At 43.5% G+C, this 21,708-nt stretch overlaps 1 protein-coding gene across 3 annotated transcripts in view; it reads left to right on the forward strand.

Annotated features, from left to right (window-relative positions):
• The window catches only part of nckap1 (NCK-associated protein 1), a 196,515-nt gene extending 175,221 nt beyond the window's left edge, over positions 1-21,294 (forward strand). For all 3 annotated transcript variants that reach the window (XM_060928976.1, XM_060928977.1, XM_060928978.1), the window contains 8 exons: positions 7,755-7,848; positions 8,205-8,287; positions 11,645-11,725; positions 11,859-11,952; positions 15,072-15,188; positions 15,382-15,491; positions 19,696-19,785; positions 20,301-21,294. In XM_060928976.1, the coding sequence (XP_060784959.1) occupies positions 7,755-7,848; positions 8,205-8,287; positions 11,645-11,725; positions 11,859-11,952; positions 15,072-15,188; positions 15,382-15,491; positions 19,696-19,785; positions 20,301-20,417 (786 nt within the window). In that variant the 3' untranslated portion in view covers positions 20,418-21,294. The remainder of the gene's footprint in view (positions 1-7,754; positions 7,849-8,204; positions 8,288-11,644; positions 11,726-11,858; positions 11,953-15,071; positions 15,189-15,381; positions 15,492-19,695; positions 19,786-20,300) is intronic.
• The last annotated feature ends 414 nt before the right edge of the window (positions 21,295-21,708 follow it).

Below are 21,708 nucleotides of genomic sequence, written 5' to 3' on the forward strand. Positions count from 1 at the left end.
GGATGTTATAAAGATCACGGTGAGCTTCCTCCAGGTATTGATTGTTCAGGAAGATCTGGAGAAACCCAGCACTCCTTGGGCTGCTTCTGTCTGTTGGCTTCTCCAGCTGCTGAAAGCATTCTTCATCTGCCTGAGAACAATTAAAAGCTCTCCTTGTTATTCTATAATGACGTGATTCCCAGAGCCAGAAGGCCTGGTGTACCTGGAACTCTATTTGGTACTATATTTCTCCTTTGCTCCTTGGGTAACACATGAGAACTGTCAAACAGTGGATGAACACGAAACACACCCTTTATACCGTAATCCTTCTATTCATCAGTAAAGTAATCCTGTTCTAAAGATTAACATGCAGTATAGTGTATTGTAATGGGTTCTTTGTAGTAAACCCTGTTTTAGTTTAAAAAAAAAAAAAGTGGGGGAAAGGGTGCAGTGAGATGGACGGTAAATCTGTCACATACAAACATGCTGAAAGATGGAGTCTGTGGTTCTGGAGAAACATTATAGATACTGGAACTGAACAGCCAAACAAATACACACATTCAATGGTCCTTCAGAGCCTCCTGGAAACTTGTTAGTAAACTTGTGTTTTTAGGTCTTTGTGGCTATAAAACCCTTCACAAACATTTTATGGACAAATACCGTGATATAGAGTGAACAATGACGAAGCAATTAATGTTCGCTAGGTTGTGAGTTAAACTTGCTACAGTTGCTGCTGCAAGGCTAACATGCACAGATGTTTTCCCAGAGCCAGCACGCCAGTTCCAGACAGCAATACTAACAACTTTCCTGCTACTATAGTGAACATCATATCTTGGCAAACTAGAAAGTAAGCTGAATGTCCATGGGGAAATAATTTAATGTTAGCAGTCACACAAATGTGACACAGGTGCTTGTTTGCTTGATAACCAGATGGGATGAGCGATCACAAACATTAGTGAACAGGACAAAACAATTCTGGCCTATTCCTTCTGTGAAACGGCAATCCAGCCTCTGGGGTTGCACAAGCCAGTGCATTCTTCATGCCTGTCCCAAGCCTGGATAGGTTGGGGAGGGATGTGGTGTAAAACCTATGCCAAATCAAGTATGCAGATCATAAATTGGATTTCCATACCAGGTTGGTTGAGGCTCGGGTTCCCAATGACCACCACCAGGACTGTGGGCTAGCTATATGCTACTGCTGCATGAAGGAAAGGGGGAAGGTGTGTCCAGAGGCAGCGGGAGAGGAGGAAGGGTGTGAGTGTGGAGGCATGAGTCAGAGCATTGAATGTTGGCATAATGGGAAGAGAGCTGGTGGATATGATGAAAAGAAGGAAGGTGGATATACTGTACATGCAAGAAACCAGGGGGAAGAGGAGCAAGGCCAGAAACATCAGAGGTGGGTTCAAACTGTTCTGCCATGGTGTGATCGGGAGGAGAAATGGGGTAGGTGTTATCCTGAAAGAATCAAAGTCAAAGTCCCTTCCCACACTATGTGGCGCATAGGGCGGCGCTGATCTCCGTTTCCGTAGCCCTCGGCCTCTCGCCTATTACATAGCTAGGGTTACAGTGGGGAGCTAGTACTCTGGTAACCGCGAGAGTTTGACTCCCCACTCGCATCTGTATTGCAGTGTGCCTTGCCATTTTTATGATGATCTTTGGTATGACCCGACTGTGAATAGAACTCACGAGCTCCCAATTGAGAGGCGGACACACTAACCACTAGGCCAGCTCGCGGTTATCCTGAAAGAAGAGTACATCAAAAGTCTTTTGGATGTAAAGTGTGTGTCGGACAGGGTGAGTATGAAGCTGGAAATTGAAGGTGTGATGAATGTCAGTGTGTATGCCCCACAAGTTGTGTGAGAGATGGAAGAAAAAATTTCTGAAGCGAGTTGGATGAGGTAGTGGATAAGTGTACCCAAGGATGCTCCTTTTCCACCAAATCAGTTCCAGAGCTGGTTCAGGGCCAGTGCTTAGTTTGGAACCGGGTTTTCTGTTTCCACTGACAAAAAACTGGCTCTGGGGCCAGAAAAACCGGTTCCAGGCTAGCACCAGCTCTTTGCTGGGCCAGAGGAAAGAACCGCTTACGTCAGTGGGGGGGGCGGAGTTGTTAAGACCAACAACAATCGCAAGACCGCGAAAGGTCGCCATTTTTAAGCGCCAAGAAGCAGCAGCTGTACAAACACGAAGTCATCCATTATTGTTGTTGCTGCTGCTTCTTCTTCTCCGTGTTGTTGCTTCGATATTCGCGCCAAGGTTTATGCAAATGCAGCGACGTAACTGACGTATACAGCGACGTAATGACATGGCTCCCCTTAGCACCACGAGCTATGGAAAAGCAAACTGGTTCTCAGCTGGCTCGCAAGTTGAACGAGTTGTGAACCAGCACTGGCCCCGAACCAGCCCTGGAACTGATTTGGTGGAAAAGGGGTAGGAGAGAGAGTGGTGATTGGAGCAGACATCAATGGGTACGTTGGTGATGGGAACAAAGAAGGTGATGGGTAGGTCTGGTGTCAAGGAGAGGAATGTGGAAGGACAGGTGGTGGTGGACCTTGCAAAAAAGGTGGAAATGTCTATGGTGAATACATATTTCAAGAAGAGGGAGGAACACGGGGTGATATGAGTGGAGGAAGGTGGACACAGGTGGGCTTTTCCTCTGCAGGAGGTCTAATTTGAAAGATTGGGGATTGCAAGGTGGTGGCAGGGGAGAATGTAACTAGGCAGCATTGGATGGTGGTCTGCAGGATGATCTTAGAGAATAAGAAGAGGAAGTGAGTGAAGACTGAGCCAAGGAGTAAAGGGTGGACATTGAAAAAAGAAAGACTGTAGGGTGGAGTTCAGGGAGGAGTTGAGGCAAACACTGGGTGATGGGGAAGAATTGCCAGATGGCTGGGCAATTACTGTAGAAGTGGTTAACATGAAAAAGACAAAGATCTTGATATCTGGTCAGGGTCTGAACAAACTGGAGGACACTGGCTCTTTTCTGTGTGCTGTATGCTGCTCCGGCGTTGGTGTTAACTCGATCCAGTGCACTGAGTGTGGGTTCTGGGTCCACAAGAAATGCTGCGGCATAAGAGGTGGCTTGCTGACCGTGCAGAACTACATCTGTCCAAGGTGTCGAGGAGAAGCCAGACCACTTGACGGTCGCCCTATGACACAAGTCACAGTGGACGAGGTGGTGCTGAGCATGGAAGCCAGCTTCTGCTACCTCAGGGACATGCTCTGTGCTGGCGGTGGGTGTCCGCTTGCTGCCATTACCAGATGCTGCGTTGCCTGGGGAAAGTTTAAGAAGCTCCTACCCATCCTAACCTCCAGGCACTTACCCTTCAAAACCTGTGGCAAGGTGTTTAACTCCTGCAAGCCATGCTCCATGGGAGTGAAACTTGGGCCCCTACCGCCTCAGATCTCCAGCGATTGCGCCGCAACGACAGATCCATGATTAGATGGATCTGCGGCGTCAAACCCCAGGATGAGACACCTTCAGCAACCCTACGTGCTAGACTGTGGAGGACATCACCTCAGTGCTGCGGTTGCGCCGACTCCGGTGGTATGGACACGTTGAACAAACTAGTGGCTGCATCAACACCATCACCAAGTTGCAGTTGCCAGGCAACAGAGGTCGTGGTAGACCAAGGAAATCTTGGATGGAGTGTGTCAAGAAGAACATCAAAGTGTGTGGCCTCACCAATGTGGACCCGCTGGACAGAGCTGCCTGGAAATGTGGTGTGAAGACTAGCCGACTGCTGCTTACCCCTGTGTCAGGGACCCCCGCAGCAGTATAAACAAATACTGGATAACTACTACTGGTGAGGGAGACAGCCAAGAAGGTACTTGGTGTGTCATCTGGACAAAGGCAAGATGACGAAGAGAGTTGGTGGTGGACTGATGAAGTACAGGAAGGCATATGGGGGAAGAAGTGTGATAGAGAGGCAAAGAGAGGTGGCAAAGGAAAGGGCATATGGTGAGTTGTATGAGAAGTTGGCCATGAAGAAAGGATAAAAGTACTTGTACCTATTGGCTAGGCAATGGAACCGAGCTGGGAAAATGTGCAGCAGGTTCGGGTGATGAAGGATAAAGATGGAAATGTATTGACAAGTGAGAAGAGTGTGTTGAGAAGATGGAAGGAGTACTTTGAGGGGCTGATGAATGACGAAGGGGGGGAGTGGATGGTGTGGGGAATGCGAATCAAAATTTAGGGATTGTGAATCAGGAAGTGCAGTGGATTAGCAAGGATGAAGTGAGGACAGCTATGAAGAGGATGGAAAAAATGGAAAGGCAGTTAGTCTAGATGGCATGGAGATATTTTGAAGAGATGGCAGTGGAGTTTTTGACTAGATTGTGTTAAACAGTTTTGTAAAGTGATAGGACGCCTGAGGAGTGGAGAAGTCCACTGGTAGCGATTTTCAAGAATAAGGGTGGTGCGCAGCACTGTAGTAACTACAGAGGTATGAAATTGATCAGCCACACCATGAAGTTATGGTAAGGATTAGTAGAATCTATTTTAAGAAGAGAGGTGTTGATTACCAAGCAGCAGCATGGTTTCATGCCAGGAAAGAACATTACAGATGCCATGCTTGCTTTGAGAATATTGATGCAGAAGTATAGAGAAGGTCAGGAGGAGTTACACTGTGTCTTTGTGGACTTAAAGCATATGACAGGGTGGCAAGAGCGGAGGTGTGGTATTGTATGAGGAAGTCAGGAGTGGCAGAGAAGTATGTAAGAGTGGTGCAGGACAGTGGGTGAGGTGTGCGGTAGGAGTGATGGATGGGTTCAGGGTGGGGGTGGGATTACATCAAGGATTGGCTCTGAGCCCTTTCTTGTTTGCAGTGGTGATGCACCAGTTGACGGACAAGATCGGGCAGGAATCTCCATGGATGATTATGTTCGCAGATGACCTTGTGATCTATAGGGAGCAGATTGAGGAGAGCCTGGAGAGGTGTAGGTAGCACTGGAGAGAAGAGGAATGAAAGTCTCTAGGAACAAAACAGAATACATGTGTGAGTGAGACGGATGATGGTGGAATGGTGAGGATGCAAGGAGTAGAGGTGGCAAAAGTGGTTGAGTTTAAATACTTTGGGGTTAACTGTTCGCAGGGATTGTGGAAGAGAGGTGAATAAAAGAGTTCAGGCAGGGTGGAATGGGAGGAGAAGAGTGTCCGGAGTGATTTGCAGCAGAAGGGCACCAGCAGGCGTTAAAGGGAAAGTGTACAAGATGGTAGTGAGACCAGCCATGTTGTATAGGTTGAAGACTGTGGCACTGACAGAAAGACAGGAGACAGAGTTCAAGAGGCTAAGATTTGCGTTGGGAGTGACGAGGATGGACAGGATTAGGAACGAGTAGAGGGACAGCCCAGGTTGGATGGTTTAGAGACAAAGCAAGAGAGTTGAGATTGAGTTGGTTTGGACATGTGCAAAGAAGAAATGTTGAAGATGGAGCTGCCAGGCAAGAGGAAAAGAGGAAGACCAAAGAGGAGGTTTATGGATGTGGTGAGAGAAGACATGCAGGTGGTTGGCATGACAGAGGAAAGACTGGAAGAGATGGACACGGATGATCCGCTGTGGCGACCCCTAATGGGAGCAGCCGAAAGAAAAAGAAACTTTTGTGAAACGGCAAACTTACGGTTACCCACCTGTCAAGCGGAAATGGCGCAACCTCCATATCCATCTTCATGTCTTTTAACTCTGAAGTCTCTCCACCATTGGAAAGCCTCACTGACTACGTTTACATGCACATCCAAATCGAGCTACTGTCGGTAATCGAGCTAAGGGTCCCAGCAGGGGTGCCAGAGAAATCCAATCCTACATGCACACAAGGAAATCGAGCTATCGTGTGAGGTGCATTGTGCACCCGAGCCACAGGTGGCGCTACACGCCCCATCGTGTTGGTACACTTCCGGTTGTCGTCATGAAGAAGAGCTATTCAAGAGTATAAACAAAGTTATCAGCAGTGTTGCCAGATACTGCTGACGTTTTCCAGCCCAAAACATGTTCAAATCCGCCAAAATGCACTTAAAACCGCCCAATCTGGCAACACTGGCAGTTCTGTGTTCACAAGTTCCGTGCTCAAGCTGTTAGGCTTGCTCTAACAGACTGTATGGCTACAAACTGTCCTGCGCAGACCACTGTTTTGTAAGACAACTTATTTTGCACAATTGTATATTTTTCTAAAGTCCATTTTTTTGCTTACAATTTAACTTGTGTCTTAATAAACACACAAAAAGTTCAATTGTTTTGTTTTTATTGACATTCTTCAGATGTTGGACATCTATATACACACACACACAAATACAGTGACTTGTTTATGTACACAATTCACAGCTATGCAACAGCTGTACAGATGTATTTGGTGATACAGTAAGTGAGCTAAATTTTAACAGTGCAAACAATGCCACAAAAAGAAAAGATTCATGCCGTTGTCATGCCGACCGAGGCTGTTGTGTTTCCCGCTTGTGGTCTCGTCACTTCCGGAAGGGGCAGTGCTGAAGTAAGTAGCTCGAATACGTAGCTCGATAGGGTTTACATGCACTAAGTAGCTCGGCAGAAATCGCATAATCTAGGTCGTGTAGCTCGATTCCGAGAAATCAAGTTCGGTTCAATTTCAGCCGAATTAAGGTGTATACATGGCATTTTGAACTTCGATTTCAGTTGAGCAACGGCAGAAATTCGATTTTCTCTATGTGCATGTAAACGCACTGACTGATGTTAATCTGGCTCTTCGGCCTTGCCTGATCATCGTACTGCTTTTTCAGTTTTAGTTGTTCTGACCTTCTCCCCTTTCACTCTTTCTTGGCCCTTTACCCTTCCCTACAATACGATTGTTGTGGCTTCAGCATGGTAATATTTTAGCAAAAAGTTTACTGGATTAGAATCACTGACTGCACCTTAAATTGTTTTTTGAAAGTCAACATACTGAAAGAATTTGAAACCCAGCCCAATATTATAATTATATATTCTCCCTCTGGACTATGGAAATGTGTCAGAGATTTATGCTTTTCTAACATGCAAGCCTTTCTCCCCACCTGAAAATAATTTGCTGTTGGAAAGGATAGTTTTGCCTATCTGATTTTTTTTTTCTTTTCTTTTGTTCATGGTCTCACTCCTAACACCATGCTGTGTTTGCTTAATGTGAAACATATTTGAACGCAAGCTCTCTGTTCATGGGTGATAGTGTAAACAATGGAGAGATACGCAAGCTGGATACTTGATCATATTTATTGTTTCTTCTGTTTTATTTTAAACATACAATAAGGACATATTGCTGCATAAATATGACCTAAAATTTCATCAGATTTTCACACAAGTCCTAAAACTAAGCAGAGAACCCAATTAAACAAATGACAAAATTTTATACGTGGCCATTTATTTATTAATAAATGTATTTATCAAGGAAGTATTGCCCATCAGTATCTGTTGTGACGCCTTGTGCAGCAATAACTGCGACTAAATGTCTCCAGTAACCGTTGATCAGTCCTGGACATCAGGTTGCCCAGTCCTCTGTACAGGACAGCTTCAACTCTGGGGTATTGATGGGTTTCCTCACATGAACTGCTCACACAATGTTTCTATTGGATTAAGGTTAGGACTTGGCCTTGCAAAGGGTCATTTAATCAAATATTAGGAATTTTATAGTATATAAATAATAAAATTTCAGTTCACACAATCAGGGGTTTACCTCATTATTAGAGTAGTTTAGGTTCTTATTCAGGGAGATGGCAAGATGTCCAGCGAGGAGAGACTTTGTTTTGCCTCATTTTGCCAATCCTGCATTTTGTTCTCCAGAAACTGGTGGTGGAGAATGTGGAGGTTCTGACCCAGATGAGGACCAGCTTTGACAAACCTGATCACATGGCAGCACTCTTTAAGAGACTCACATGTGAGTATTTGCTGAATCACTGCCTGGGATACATGGAAGGGTGTGGCGCTGCTACAAGGTGCTAATACTTGGCATGGTGTCATAACGTTGGAACTTCAGCACCTCGTTTACTGTTTTACACACAGAGCATTTGGGATAGAATTCTGAACTCGGTAACGATTTGTAAATGTTTGCTCCATGGGCCAATCCAAACAGCTTTCTCTGCAACTGCATGGCTTTCTAAGTCATTATCGTTTCAGAAGAGCGCAGGTCCAGTTCCCTGGAACTCAGGCGTTTGTTTTGAAAGAGAAGGCTTATTTGGATCAGGACCGCTTGCTGTTTAGCTGTTAATGTCGGATTTCTTTTGTTTCCTTTAGCTGTGGACAGTGTGCTCAAGAGGATGACCATCATTGGAGTCATTCTGTCCTTCCGCTCGCTGGCACAGGAGGCACTCCGAGATGTAAGTCTGACTCCACACCCAAACCCTCATCACAGGACACGACTAAATTTAAGAAAATGAACCAGCATCTTGTTGATTAGGGCCACTTTACTATACGAAACGTATCTCCGCTGCTGTTTACAACAGACCAGCGCTCGAAACTAACGGTGTCCCGATGTCCCGGGGACCATAAAAAATGTCATCGGGACACAAAATTATCATATCTGGGACAATCCCGGGACAATGGAAAAAAATAGATCTAGAAAAAAAGTTCTACATTAATATTATTTACAAAGCCGTAACACATACGTAGACATTCACCTAATTTGTCAATTTTAATTTTAAAACGTTAACAGCGAAAAATACATAGTAGCTACACTTTCGATGCACCTGCATCAGTAGGCTACAGAGCAGCGCATTCTGTTCTAGAATCTTCGGCCGGAGTCCGCGTTATATGGACTTGGAATGGAATTGCTACCGCACACGCTGCGCCGACTCTTGCCAGAACAAAAATGCTGAAGTGGTTGAAGCGGACCGACCGCGGGGAAGAAACTGAAAGCCCAGACATAACGTCTCCGGGACCTTCAGGATCCAAAGTGTCATCGCCTGGTCTGCAGGCAACGCTAGCAACTGAACGAACTTAATGAACACTGTTAGACACGTTATAAAATACAACAGGAAGGGGGGCGTCGTGGCTCAGGTGGTTAAGGCGCCATACCATGAATGCGGGCGACCCGGGTTCGATTCCGGCCTGAGGTCATTTCCCGATCCCTTCCCGTCTCTCTCTCTCCCGCTCATTTCCTGTCTCTACACTGTCCTATCCAATAAAGGTGCAAAAAGCCCAAAAAAATATCTTTAAAAAAAAAAAAAAAAAAAAATACAACAGGAGTGATGTGGATGATATTGACGGAAGATACCGTTCAACAGAATAAGTGAGTTTTCTTGGTGTCTTTCTAGTTCAGAAAGTTTAGTCAGTCAGCAGCACAACTAGGCTCGGACCTGGCAGGTCCGTGTATCACCGTTTTCCAGATTGAATGGAATACTTGAATGATCGGATGATACACGGACCCTGGCACTATGCTGATGTTGCTAACATTTGCACCCGGCAGCGAAAGTTCATAAAATGGATAACGGAAAGTTCATAAAAATGGATAACGGAAAGTTCATAAAAATGGATAACGGTAATGGATAACGGAAAGTTCATAAAATGGATAACGGTAATGGTGAAAATTATAAGTTGGCCTTATAAGTGCCAACAGATATTCAAGGTATAAGTAGATGAAATGAACATAAAAGGGGTCTTATTTTCAACTAAAGTGTACTGCAGATGTAGGGAGTTGAAACATTTTCTGAATGAGCTAGTTGGCCCCTTTAAATAAACGGGTATCTATTCATACAGTGAGATCGCCAAAGTTTAATAAACTGAAAATGCAATAACTGTAATTTTGAAGTAGATGATGTATTGGACATGTGTCGCTTGTGTCTTGTGACTTATTGTAAAAATGATATAAAGGGTTCAAAATCGCATAGTTACAAATATAATAGTAACTTCATATGATAATATTAACCACTGGTTATTTCAGAGAGGAAAAAAATGGGGACACTATTGCTTCCATTCGGGACAATACAACACAGAATTCGGGACCACTGGGGGACACAAAGAAAAAAAGTTAATTTCGAGCCCTGCAACAGACTACGTGCACACAGTTTATATAATTTACTCATTAGGTTTATTTACAGTCCCAATGACAGTTTTGCAGGAATTACTAACCTTGTTATCAGGTTTAAAGAAATGGACTAAATGCCCATGCCAGTGACTAGCACCTATAGTGGATTTGCAAAGAGCTTCTGGCATTTTTTGCTGTACTGTTATGTGCACTGCAACCCCACTCGAACAAACTCTCTTACTATGAAATTTTACATATTACAAACGAAGTTCATGTACCGGGGCGGCACGGTGGTGTAGTGGTTAGCGCTGTCGCCTCACAGCAAGAAGGTCCGGGTTTGAGCCCCGTGGCCGACGAGGGCCTTTCTGTGTGGAGTTTGCATGTTCTCCTCGTGTCCGCGTGGGTTTCCTCCGGGTGCTCCGGTTTCCCCCACAGTCCAAAGACATGCAGGTTAGGTTAACTGGTGACTCTAAATTGAGCGTAGGTGTGAATGTGAGTGTGAATGGTTGTGTGTCTATGTGTCAGCCCTGTGATGACCTGGCGACTTGTCCAGGGTGTACCCCGCCTTTCGTCCGTAGTCAGCTGGGATAGGCTCCAGCTTGTCATGTACCCCGCCTTTAACGGCAATCAGTCAGAGCCTTCAAAAAAACATCACTGTGTTATGTCTACGCAGTCAGAGCCCACAGCACCATTAGGACTAATTACAGTACCATGCACCTGTTCCGGATTAGAGCACAGTCACGGCACGCGCTTATAAGGATTCTCTAAACACACAGACTTGCCGAAGTATACGTGCTCTACCCAGTGCCTCACATTACCAAGCCTTATATCTGTGTATTACCTTTCTGGTTTTGGCTTTTTGTGTACTTGGACTCTGCCTTTTGTCGTTGTTTCTGCCTCACATGACCATTACCCATTTCACGACCCTGCCTTTGTCTTTCATTTTTGAGCTGTTTGCCTGCCTGTTTGTAAATAAACACTCTTCCTGAAATTCCATCCGTCCATTCATCTGCTTACATGACACACTGAGCCATGCGTTCCTCTTCCCACCAGAGACAAACAATAAGTAATCAAGTTAACAGTATGTGTTAATGCCATAAAACAATGGCCTTAACGAGCCTCGCTTAGGTGTGCATCACTAACGGTTATCGAGGTGATTAAAGGATCGATAAAAGTACGAAATGACTGCTGATACCACTAAACCTTAACACGTAATTAAAGTGCACCGACAGTGTTTTTATACCTTTGTGGCGTGACATAAATGACCTCATCTGTGATTTACAACACATGAATGAACTGAATGATTTAGAAAACAGCAAGTCAGTACACCAGTAACTTCCATCATTCCCATAACAGACGAAGAAATTATCACCTCTGTTCATGATCCTTTAACTGAGTCCGTGAACTGCGATAGTGACTCAGAAGGAGAAATCTGTGATGATGAGAATGTGCCTGAAATTTTGCATATAACGTGAGTGTTTGGTGTGACAAGTGTCATTTCAGTCTTCCGAACTTTTCGGCATAACAAACTATTTGGACGTCCTCCAAGGAGTTCATTATAGCAGGGTTAGAGTGTATTTCTGGTCACACCTCCTCTTTTTTTCCCCACAAGTCTGGAGTGGTGGCACCTTTTGAATGTGATTATTGTGAAACCAAATTTTTTATTTTTTTAAGACTGAGACATTCTGATGTGTGTGTCTGTCCTCTGAAGGTTCTCTCCTGCCACATTCCTTTCTTGGTCAGCTCTGTGGAGGATTTTAAGGATCATATTCCCCGTGAAACAGACATGAAGGTAACAACCTGCTTCTCACCACCGTGCACACACACACACACACACACACACACACACACACACACACACACACACACACACACACACTCAGTGACTGTTACAGAAAAGGTGACATTCTGTGTCTTGTTCTCAGGTGGCCATGAATGTGTATGAGCTGTCCTCAGCAGCAGGTTTGCCCTGTGAGATTGATCCCGCTCTTGTCGTGGCTCTGTCCTCCCAGAAGTCTGGTGAGCAGTAATAAAAGCAGCACTGTTTCTTGCATTAGCATACGTGGGATTCCAGCGAATACTCTACGCTTCTTGTTTTCGAAAAGAAAGCTTAGAATCTGCGTAGAAACAAGTGGAACTTTTTCAAGAAATAGAAAGTGGATTTACTTGGACTTTCGGCTAATAATGTGCAACATTCATCTAAATCCATAAAGATTCCCAGATTTCTGTGTTAGTCCACAGAGTTCCAACCAGTGCTAGAGTTCTATGGAGTCGAACACATTTCTATTGAAATGTATGGAACATCAAAGGAATTACTAACCCCATTTCCAGAAAAGTTGGGATATTTTCCAAAATGCAATAAAAATCTGTGATTTTGTTAATTCACACTAACCTTTATTTAACTGAGAAAAGTGCAAAGAAATGATTTTCAGTAGTTTTACTGACCAACTTAACTGTATTTTGTACATATAAATGAAGTTAGAATTTGATACCACAGGGCAACAATCTCAAAAAAAAAAAAAAATTTGTTGGGACAGAGACAAACAGGGTTCCCGCGGGGTCTTAAAAAGCCTTAAAAGCATTGAATTTAAGAATTTGGAAATAATACCTTAAAAAGCCTTGAATTTTAATGTGCAGGTCTTAAAATCTGTACACAGTATGTAACTTCTCCGTATAGAATTTCTCATTATTTTTTAATATCTTAACCGCCATTATTTTGGTAAATAATGTACCGGCAGCCTAAGTAAGTAAATAAGTGGCGGAACTGGAGCTGTGGACGGAACCATGCTATCGCACGCACACCCCGAGGGCAAAATTCTTCAAACACACATCCCTGAACTTGTTTGCCGTGCGGTAAAAGGAAAGTCTGGAGAATTAAGTCTAAAAGTATAAACGAAAAGTCTATAGCCTACATATAGGCCTATCTATGGAAAAATGGGCAAATGTAAGTTTAACGAGGCATGGAGGCATCATATTTCATTTCGTGAGTGGGTAAAACCTGTCGATGGCAATGTATTCGAGGCGTTTTGCTGTGTGTGTAAAAGGGCGTTTAAACTCGGCACAATGGGCGTGAAGGCGCTAGAATCGCACGCGAATTCATCAAAACACATAGCATGTATGAAAGAGAAACAGCGAACGCCTTCCATCGCCAGTGTTTTTCGGCCAGCCGAAGCGGCAGTCAACGTTAGCCAACTACCTAGCATGGCTAATGCCAGCCAGCCCGTTGCTAGTGTAGTCCCTCATGTAACGACTGCAAGAGTAGATCTGCGCACAACATTTGGGTCTACACAAACAATGAAAGCGGAGGTGTTGTAGACTCTACACACAATTGCGTAACATCAGTCCTATAATTCGAACGAGGGTATCTCGGAGTTGTTAAGGTGTATGTTCCCGGACTCCGATATTGAGAAACAAGTAAACACAACTTTGAGATGTTTCTTTGCCGGTGAAATCAGCTGCGAAATTAGGTCTTGAATTTGTGCATAAATGGTCTTAAAAAGCCTTGAATTTCACTTGTAGGAACCCTGGACAAAATATTCAAGTAACACCATTTTGAAAGATTCCCCAATAAGCAGGTTAATTAGTAACATGATTGGCTATAAAAGGAGCAGCACCAAAGGCTCAGTCTTTGCAAGCAAGGATGGGGCGTGGCTCACTGCTTTGTGCCAAAACTCATGAGAGAATTGTTCGTCAATTCAAAAAGAACATTTCTCAATGCAAGATTTTGGGTCTTTCACAATCTACAGTACATAATATTGTGAAAAGATTCAGAGATATCTCGGTGTGTAAAAGGGCGAGGTTGGGAACCGCTGTTGAATGGGCGTGACCTTCGAGCCCTCAGGTGGCACTGCCTGAGAAACCGTCATGCTAATGTGACAAATATAGCCACATGGGCTCGGGAATACTTTCGGAAAACTGTCATCGCTTAACACAGTCCACCACTGCATCCATAAATGCAACCTGAAACTGTATTACACAAGGAGGAAGTCATTCATTAATTCTATGCAGAAATGCCTCCGATTTCTCTGGGCCTGAACTCATCTCGGATGGACCGAAAGACAGTGGAAACATGTTCTGTGGTCAGATGAGTCACATTTCAGCTCGTTTTCAGGAAAACTGGGTGTCAAGTTCTCAGTGCCAAAAGTGAACACGACCATCCAGTTTATCAGAGAAAGGTGCAAAAGCCAACATCTGTGATGGCATGGGGGTCATCAGTGCCCACAGCATGGGCGAGTTGCATGTGTGTTAAGGTACCATTGATATCTATAACACAGTGTGGCTTTGTAGACAGAGTGCATGTGCTTGACTGGCCTGCTGCCAGTCCAGATCTGTCTCCTATTGCGAATGTACGGCGCATCTTGAAGAGGAGAATCGGACAACGGCGACCACAGACTGTTGAGAAGCTGAAGTTTTGTATCAAGCAAGAATGGACAATTGCAAAACTGCAACAGTTAGTATCCTGAGATCCCGTGTTATTAAAGGAAAGGTGATGTAATACAATGGTAATAATGCCTCTGTCTCAACTTCTTTTTTTTTTTTTTGAGTGAATTGCAGGCATTAAATTCTAACTTCGTTTATATTTACAAAATACAATTAAGCTCATCAGTAAAACTGTTGAAAATAATTTCTTTGTCCTTTTGTCAGTTAAATAAAGGTTCGTGTGAAATACATCAAGCAATAAAAGATTTTCATTCAACTTTGTCTTGTGCCGTAAAACTCTCTAGAGAAACATCGTTGTAGAACTCAAGTGTCAACACTGTTTCACTCTGTAGATCTCTCTAATGATGATTATTATTATTATTATTATTATTCTGTCGATTCTCTGAGGAAATGGAAGAATATTTTTGACTTGGCCTGTTTGAGTCTCATCATTGTAAGACAGATCTCCACTGTTTACTGTCATAACAACGCATCGAAGCCAAACTCCACATCACCAGCTTGCTCCCAGAGGCTTGTTCTAACACAAATACAAGTTAATTGTTGGACATTAGCAGCATTTTTCTTGGCGCCTCCCACTCAGGGCCTGCTGAGAGAGAACGTTTTCTCCTAGTGGTTTCTGCTGTGTCATTTTCCGAGCCAAAATAAAGGTGTGCTGCAAAGGATTGGTGGGGTCACTCTCCCTTTCTCTGTGATAACAGAAAACATCAGCCCCGAGGAGGAGTACAAGATTGCCTGCCTGCTGATGGTGTTTGTGGCCGTCTCCCTGCCGACCCTGGCGAGCAACGTCATGTCTCAGTACAGCCCTGCCATCGAAGGTATCCATGATGGAAAGAATGATTATTATTAAGCAGTACATTATCAGTTGAATACTTTTACGAGTAATGACATAAATACGGTTGTTGGTAATGATCTAGTACGCCATATTAATGTGTGTGAGGTCCATTTCAGGACCCATAGTGAACTACTTTTCATGTAAATGAATTCAGCCAATCTTTTAACATATTTTAGGGCACTGTAACAACATCCACTGCCTGGCGAAGGCGATTAACCAGATTGCTGCTGCTCTCTTCACCATCCATAAGGGCAGCATTGAGGACCGCCTGAAGGAATTCCTTGCTGTGAGTTCACCACGTCTACACATTCATCAACTTCAACAAGTTCCTTTACATCAGTACGATGTAAACTGGTTTCAGTTATTTGTTGCAGCTGTTATTAGCCTTGGCACTGAACTGGAACAAACTCGAATCAGTTTGACAGGCGTGCAGTCGTGCTTGTGTCAAACGATGTGTGTTTGACAGAAGAGGGAAAACTAAGAAGCTCTCAAGGACCATACCAGTGGCCTGCCCCTCTCTCTCTCCCCCTTCCTTTTTCTATAAATCCAACACTACCTCATTTTCCCTTTTCTCCCGTGCCTTTTTTCGCCCCTCACTGCTCTCTCTTTCCATAAACCTAATTCTGCATTCAAGGCAAAGTTGCAACTTGTAATTCCCTGCCTCCATCTGGGAAAACCACTAAAAACACGCTCAACTTATAAAATCAAACAAAACCCAAAAAATAAGCTCCTTTATACTGATAGATCCATACAAGACATGTTTGAATGTTCATTTGTTCCTGTATACTGTGTACAGAATGTGTTTTTCTTTTAAAATAAAATGTCCCTGGGTGCTGCCACCTTACTGTCTCCAAAGTTCAAAGATCATCACACGCTGAGTACAAATGCGTGAGAGAATCCGAATCCGAGATTGTGGCGTTACTTGTACGCTACGTGACTTTCTGAGACTGAGATCTAGTGGATACATTGCTTCTAAAGTGGTGTAAACAACCCGTGTCAAGCATTTGGCTGTAAAAATAAATAAATAAAATAAGCCCGATCACTGAAGCAGTGAACACACAAGGAAGCAGTGAGCAGACACACACCCAGCCTTTGGGAAGCTAACACCAGCTACTTTCAGTGGATTTTTTTTTAAATTTTTTTATTTTTATGTGACCATGCTTTTGCTTATTTTTTTTATTCCCTGAGAAAAGCGATTTTTTTTTTTTTAGACAGCAAGAATCATGTTGCTATGACAACAGCCCTTGTTTATTAGTATCCGTGTCAGTACTGCGTATCCGTTATCTAACCGAGTGAGATTTAAACGTCATAAAAGTGAAGTCTGTTGATGTGTGGATTTTGTTGCCAGTAAAAATCACATGGTTACAGAAAATTTCTGATTAGATATTTAGAATTAGAAACCTTTGTCACATGTACATGACAGCACAGTGAGGTTCTTTCTCTGCCTTTAACTGATCTGAAGCAGTGACGCACAGAAAGAGAGCGAGAGAGCGAACACAGTGGTGCCTGGGGATTTTTTTTGGGGGAGAATAATACCCTGTCCACACTAGGGATTTTGTACCAATACGAAACTACTTTCGTACCGCAACACCTGTCCACACTAGCAACTATACCAGTACTGTAGCGGTATAACTGTATCGGTACGAAACCCACAAATGTATGGGTTTCGTACCAGTACAGTATCGGTACTGTAGCGCTTCACCGTAGTGTGGACAGATGAAGCGGCTCTGTATCGGTACAAATATAATGCGCATGCGCAAAGTCACACACCTCAATCGATGTCTTCGCTGAATAAAATAGTGAAGAACGGAGATTCGTTTTTTTTTTCTCAACTGCCTCGTGCGTTTTATATGATTCGACTGAATAAATGACCACCAGAAATACAGACTGTACATTGACACCAAAAAGCACACACACGTTGTTTCATCCGTACGGAAGCCGAGAGAGGCCCTTCATATAATCCTTTTTTTTTTTTATTCACCTTGTTATCCCGAGATAACGACATAATTAATTCAGGATCTCGAGAAAACAACGCAACTAATTCGAGATCTCGAGAAAACAAAACAATTATTTCATGATCTCGAGTAAACAGCTGAGAAATGGTTCATTCAGGTGCGCCAAGAGACTTGTGATATGCTGACTTTGGGGCTATTTCTCATTCTGTATAGACGCAACTTTGGTCATTAGAATGTCTGGAATAATCGATCACCTAATAAGGCAATATTTTGATCAGGGGTTGATACAGGGAGAGATTGCATTAAGTCTTTTAATAAGGGATCATTTCAAAATTAGTCCACGGCACCTCCGCAGAAGACTGGCCCGGCTTCGTCTCTACCGACGGAGATACAGTGATCCAGCTGAGATCATGAAATAATTGTTTTGTTTTCTCGAGATCTTGAAATAACGGATGCCATATATTCTCGGAAGGAAGTTACTCGGTAACCACGGAAACATTTCGCGCATGCGCATTTCAACTACCGTGAAAGAAAACCGCAAACATTTCTCGCTAGTGTGGACAGATGCACTAAACTGTACCGGTATACTTTGTATCGATACAGCTATACCACTTTCGTACCGGTATAAGTGTGAACACAGCATTAGAAGCCTTTATTTGATGGCTCTGTGCTACGAAGGAAAACGGTGTACTAGTTGAACCGGTTACGTCACAAGCACACATCCAGTTTCAGTGCAAATGCCTGCACCCGTGTAAGCCTATTTTTAGCAAGATCATAGCTTGTAAAATGGATGCTGCTCATCAGGTCACTTGCTGTCATCAGCAAACGGTGTTTATTTTTTGGGTTTTGTTTGGCTTTAACTCAACTTGGGGAAATCTTCTCAACGACCTGTTCCTTCCTTCTTTACAGAGTGTCGTCATATCAGCATGGCTGCTCACACTGTGAAGAACGTAAATTAATTTCAGGGATGTGATTTTTCCGCGAATTCTCGGAATTCCGGTTTTTTCACCTCAAAATTTGAAAAAAAAAATTTTTCCGATTTTTCGCTCAAAAATCCGTATTCATATCCTATTCGTTCTGACTTTCAGTACTTCCGTCATTGAGATGAAACAAGGTACGTGATTGGCCCATCGCTCTGTAACAACCAATGAACGCGCTTGTTAGATAGCTGTACGTAAGCTCGCTTCAAACAAGGAGTTGAAAGATGGCAGCCTCCGTGATCGAGCGTAAAGATGCAAATCGAGTTAAAGAAATCGACAGAATAGTGAAAAACAAGTTCCGCTGGGAATGGTTGGAGAAAGAGGTTGCTACAGACGTTGGACATAAGACTGTGAGACATTTGTTCAGCGATTTCATTCTTTGGGGAGAGGGCAGAGGTCTCTGGCTGTCAAGTTTGGGGATGCTGGGACCTCCCCTGCCCGAGCTACGAGCGTGCAAAGTCAGGCTGGAGCCCGGGATAGAAACGAAACCTAAGCGGAGCGCCGCGGCTCGCCTCGGGGCGAATTACGTCCCGAGGCACGGGGCTAGCGCGCCCTGCCCACGCTGGTTCTTTGGGGTGTGAGTGTGTGAGAGAGAGAGAGAGAGAGAGTGTGAGAGTGTGAGTGAGAGTGAGAGTGTGAGTGAGAGTGTGAGTGAGAGTGTGAGTGAGAGTGTGAGTGAGAGTGTGAGTGAGAGTGAGAGTGTGAGTGAGAGTGTGAGTGAGAGTGTGAGTGAGAGTGAGAGTGTGTGAGTGTGTGTGTGTGAGTGTGTGTGTGTCAGAGTTGCATGTTGACCATTAAATTGGCTTGAATTTGTTAATCATGACAAGTTTTTTCTTGTGTTTGCGCTTGCCATTTTAGTACAATTTTTAAGTCAGAAAACCCCAGAACCCGGGGGCTTCGCCCCCCTTGTCCCCCCACCAGGGCACTGCCCTGGACCAGCTGGGGGCCTGCGGCCCCCAGACCCCCGGCTAAAATTTTTAGATAATTTCACCAGCCCCAAATCACATCCCTGTAATTTCAAATGGGTTTGCATCGGCTTTAGATCAGTTAACATGCAGACACGGGACTTGGTTAAATCTGTAACATTCTCGTCACGGTCGTCATCACCAGGACTGTTAATGATGACTCGCATTATCCTGCTATTGTTGCTGTGCTGCAATTCAAGTCCAGAATGTTGCATGAATGTTTAAAGTTCACTACAGTGGAGCAGAACTAATGGCCACTCAGGCCTGTAACTAACCCTGAATATATCAGCGGTTATTAGCGCGAGAAGAGATCAGTCAAGTGAAGAGGAGCCGAGGACGAGGCTCGTGTTTTAATTGCCGTGACTTTTCGCTCGGGTACTGAGACGGAGACTGATGCGGATGATGCTGATATGACAAATCATTCCCTGACGTAAACTTCTGATTCTTTTATGCATTGTTATAAATGTAGGTGGAAAGTTTTTCAGTGGAGTCAGAGTTAAACCTTTAAGAGCGTCAGCTTTCAGAATGCTAGAACTTCTAGGAGAGATACCTAAAAGAGAAACATGTTCAATCCTCTGTGCTTTTCTCAGCTCGCCTCCTCCAGCTTGCTGAAGATCGGTCAGGAGACGGACAAGACGACCACCAGGAATCGCGAGTCTGTTTATCTTCTCCTCGACATGGTGAGAGCATCTGGCCTACTGCTCTGTTACTCTTTTTTTTTTTTTTTAATAATTATTTTTAATCACCTGACCGGCTTGAGCTCATTGCAACACTAGTGTCTTGAACCTTCACACAAACTTTGCGTCATCTTTGGAAATAGGAGCTGAAGCATCGCAGCAGTGTGTAGTTTTATTTAAAAAACGCACACATTAATGGGATTTATGTTTGATCAGCCAGCTGCAGTCATGCAATCCGTATCTGTCATCTTGTGATCAGAGAGGAGCTTGTGTGGGATTTGTCTGAAGGATTAGCAGCTCTTTGAAGTGTAATCTAAGGGCAGCTTGGCTCTGGTGGGTAATGGAAAGTGACGAGCGTCTTGATTAGACCGAAGACGTGTTCGTGTGTGTCCTCCACTCAGGACCAGAGCTGGCTGACTCTCTCTCACACACACACAGCACCGTGGCGGGCTGGCAAGCCCACCACTAAGCCCTGAAATCTGTTCTCACACGTGTGTGTGTGTGTGTGTGTGTTCTAGATTGTTCAGGAGTCTCCGTTCCTCACCATGGACCTGTTGGAGTCATGTTTTCCGTATGTGCTGCTCCGGAACGCCTACCACGCGGTCTACAAGCAGTCAGTATCTGCTTCTGCGTGAGAGCTGACCGGTCACATTCCACACACACACACACACACACACACACACACACACACACACACACACAATTCCTCTCTATCTATTCTCAGTCTTACCGGCGCAACCGTACGGGATCAAATCATCTTTAAAACTTTAAAAAAAAAAAAAAGAAAAGCCGTTATTGACCACGTAGAAGACACCTACAAGTTTTGTTCGTCAAAGACTAGTAACACTAAATATAATTTTTGATGTTTTCCTTGTTTTCATTTGTTTTATTCTTTTTTTCTAGAGTGGGATGTGGAAAGGGAATTTGCAATGGTTAAAAAAAAAAAAGAGGAAAAACATTAAACACAGTATTTGGTTGTGTGTGTGTGTGTGTTGTGAGGGTGGGCTGGGTGTGAAGTAATAAAATACTACATTCTGGTGAAACACTATGAAAAGAAACAGTGATTATCTCGGTGTTGTCCTAGCTCTAATCTGTGTGGGTTAAATGCGCGCATTCCTTCTCTAAAATCTTTTATTATTATTATTATTATTATAATATTCTTTTGACACATTTTGCCAAAATAATGACACACAGCATCTCATTTGATTAAGCAGAAATGTGGGTAACTACGTGTTCTAAAAGAAGCCTATGGTGGTGTTTGTATAAAGCATATTATAATTTTTTAACTAACTTTCACGATGCCTTGCGGCATTCCGAGACTCCATTGTAACTTTGTGTGGTTATGATAAACATTCGTACATTTATTGAATGTTTATAAGTTGCTCTCGCCCCTCCCTTCCCCGTTTCCCTTTTACCAATTTTATATGTTTTTGATTTTTATTGGAAATGATCATGTATCTTCCATAACACTAAATAAACATTGGGTCATATGCACTCGACCCGTATGCTGTCCTCCTGCTTCAAGGTTTTTCACTACTCGATATGGGTCAAAGATGAAACGTTTTTAAACGGCCATACAGGATAAGAGTAGCATTTAGGATTAAAATAAACCTGACTCAAACATATGAACATGGCCATGGGAAAAATAAATGCTAAATACTAAATTGAGCACTAACTGAGCATTTTTAATGTTAATAGATGTAATGAAATTGGCTGTGACACACCTCTCCCAGAGCGCTCCATGGCCACGTCTTTAGAGGAGACCAAAAATGTTAGCTTGTAAAATTGTCTTCCTTTGTGAACTCATCATGGAAACTTTGAATGCATGTATAAAATAAAGTTATATCAGAATGCATGCAAGATGTTGTCGTATGCCATGGCAAAGATAAACTAAATTGCATGATAAAATAAAATAAATAAATCTTT

The sequence above is a fragment of the Neoarius graeffei genome, chromosome 9 (genome assembly GCF_027579695.1).
Source record: "Neoarius graeffei isolate fNeoGra1 chromosome 9, fNeoGra1.pri, whole genome shotgun sequence".
Taxonomy (NCBI): Eukaryota; Metazoa; Chordata; class Actinopteri; order Siluriformes; family Ariidae; genus Neoarius; species Neoarius graeffei.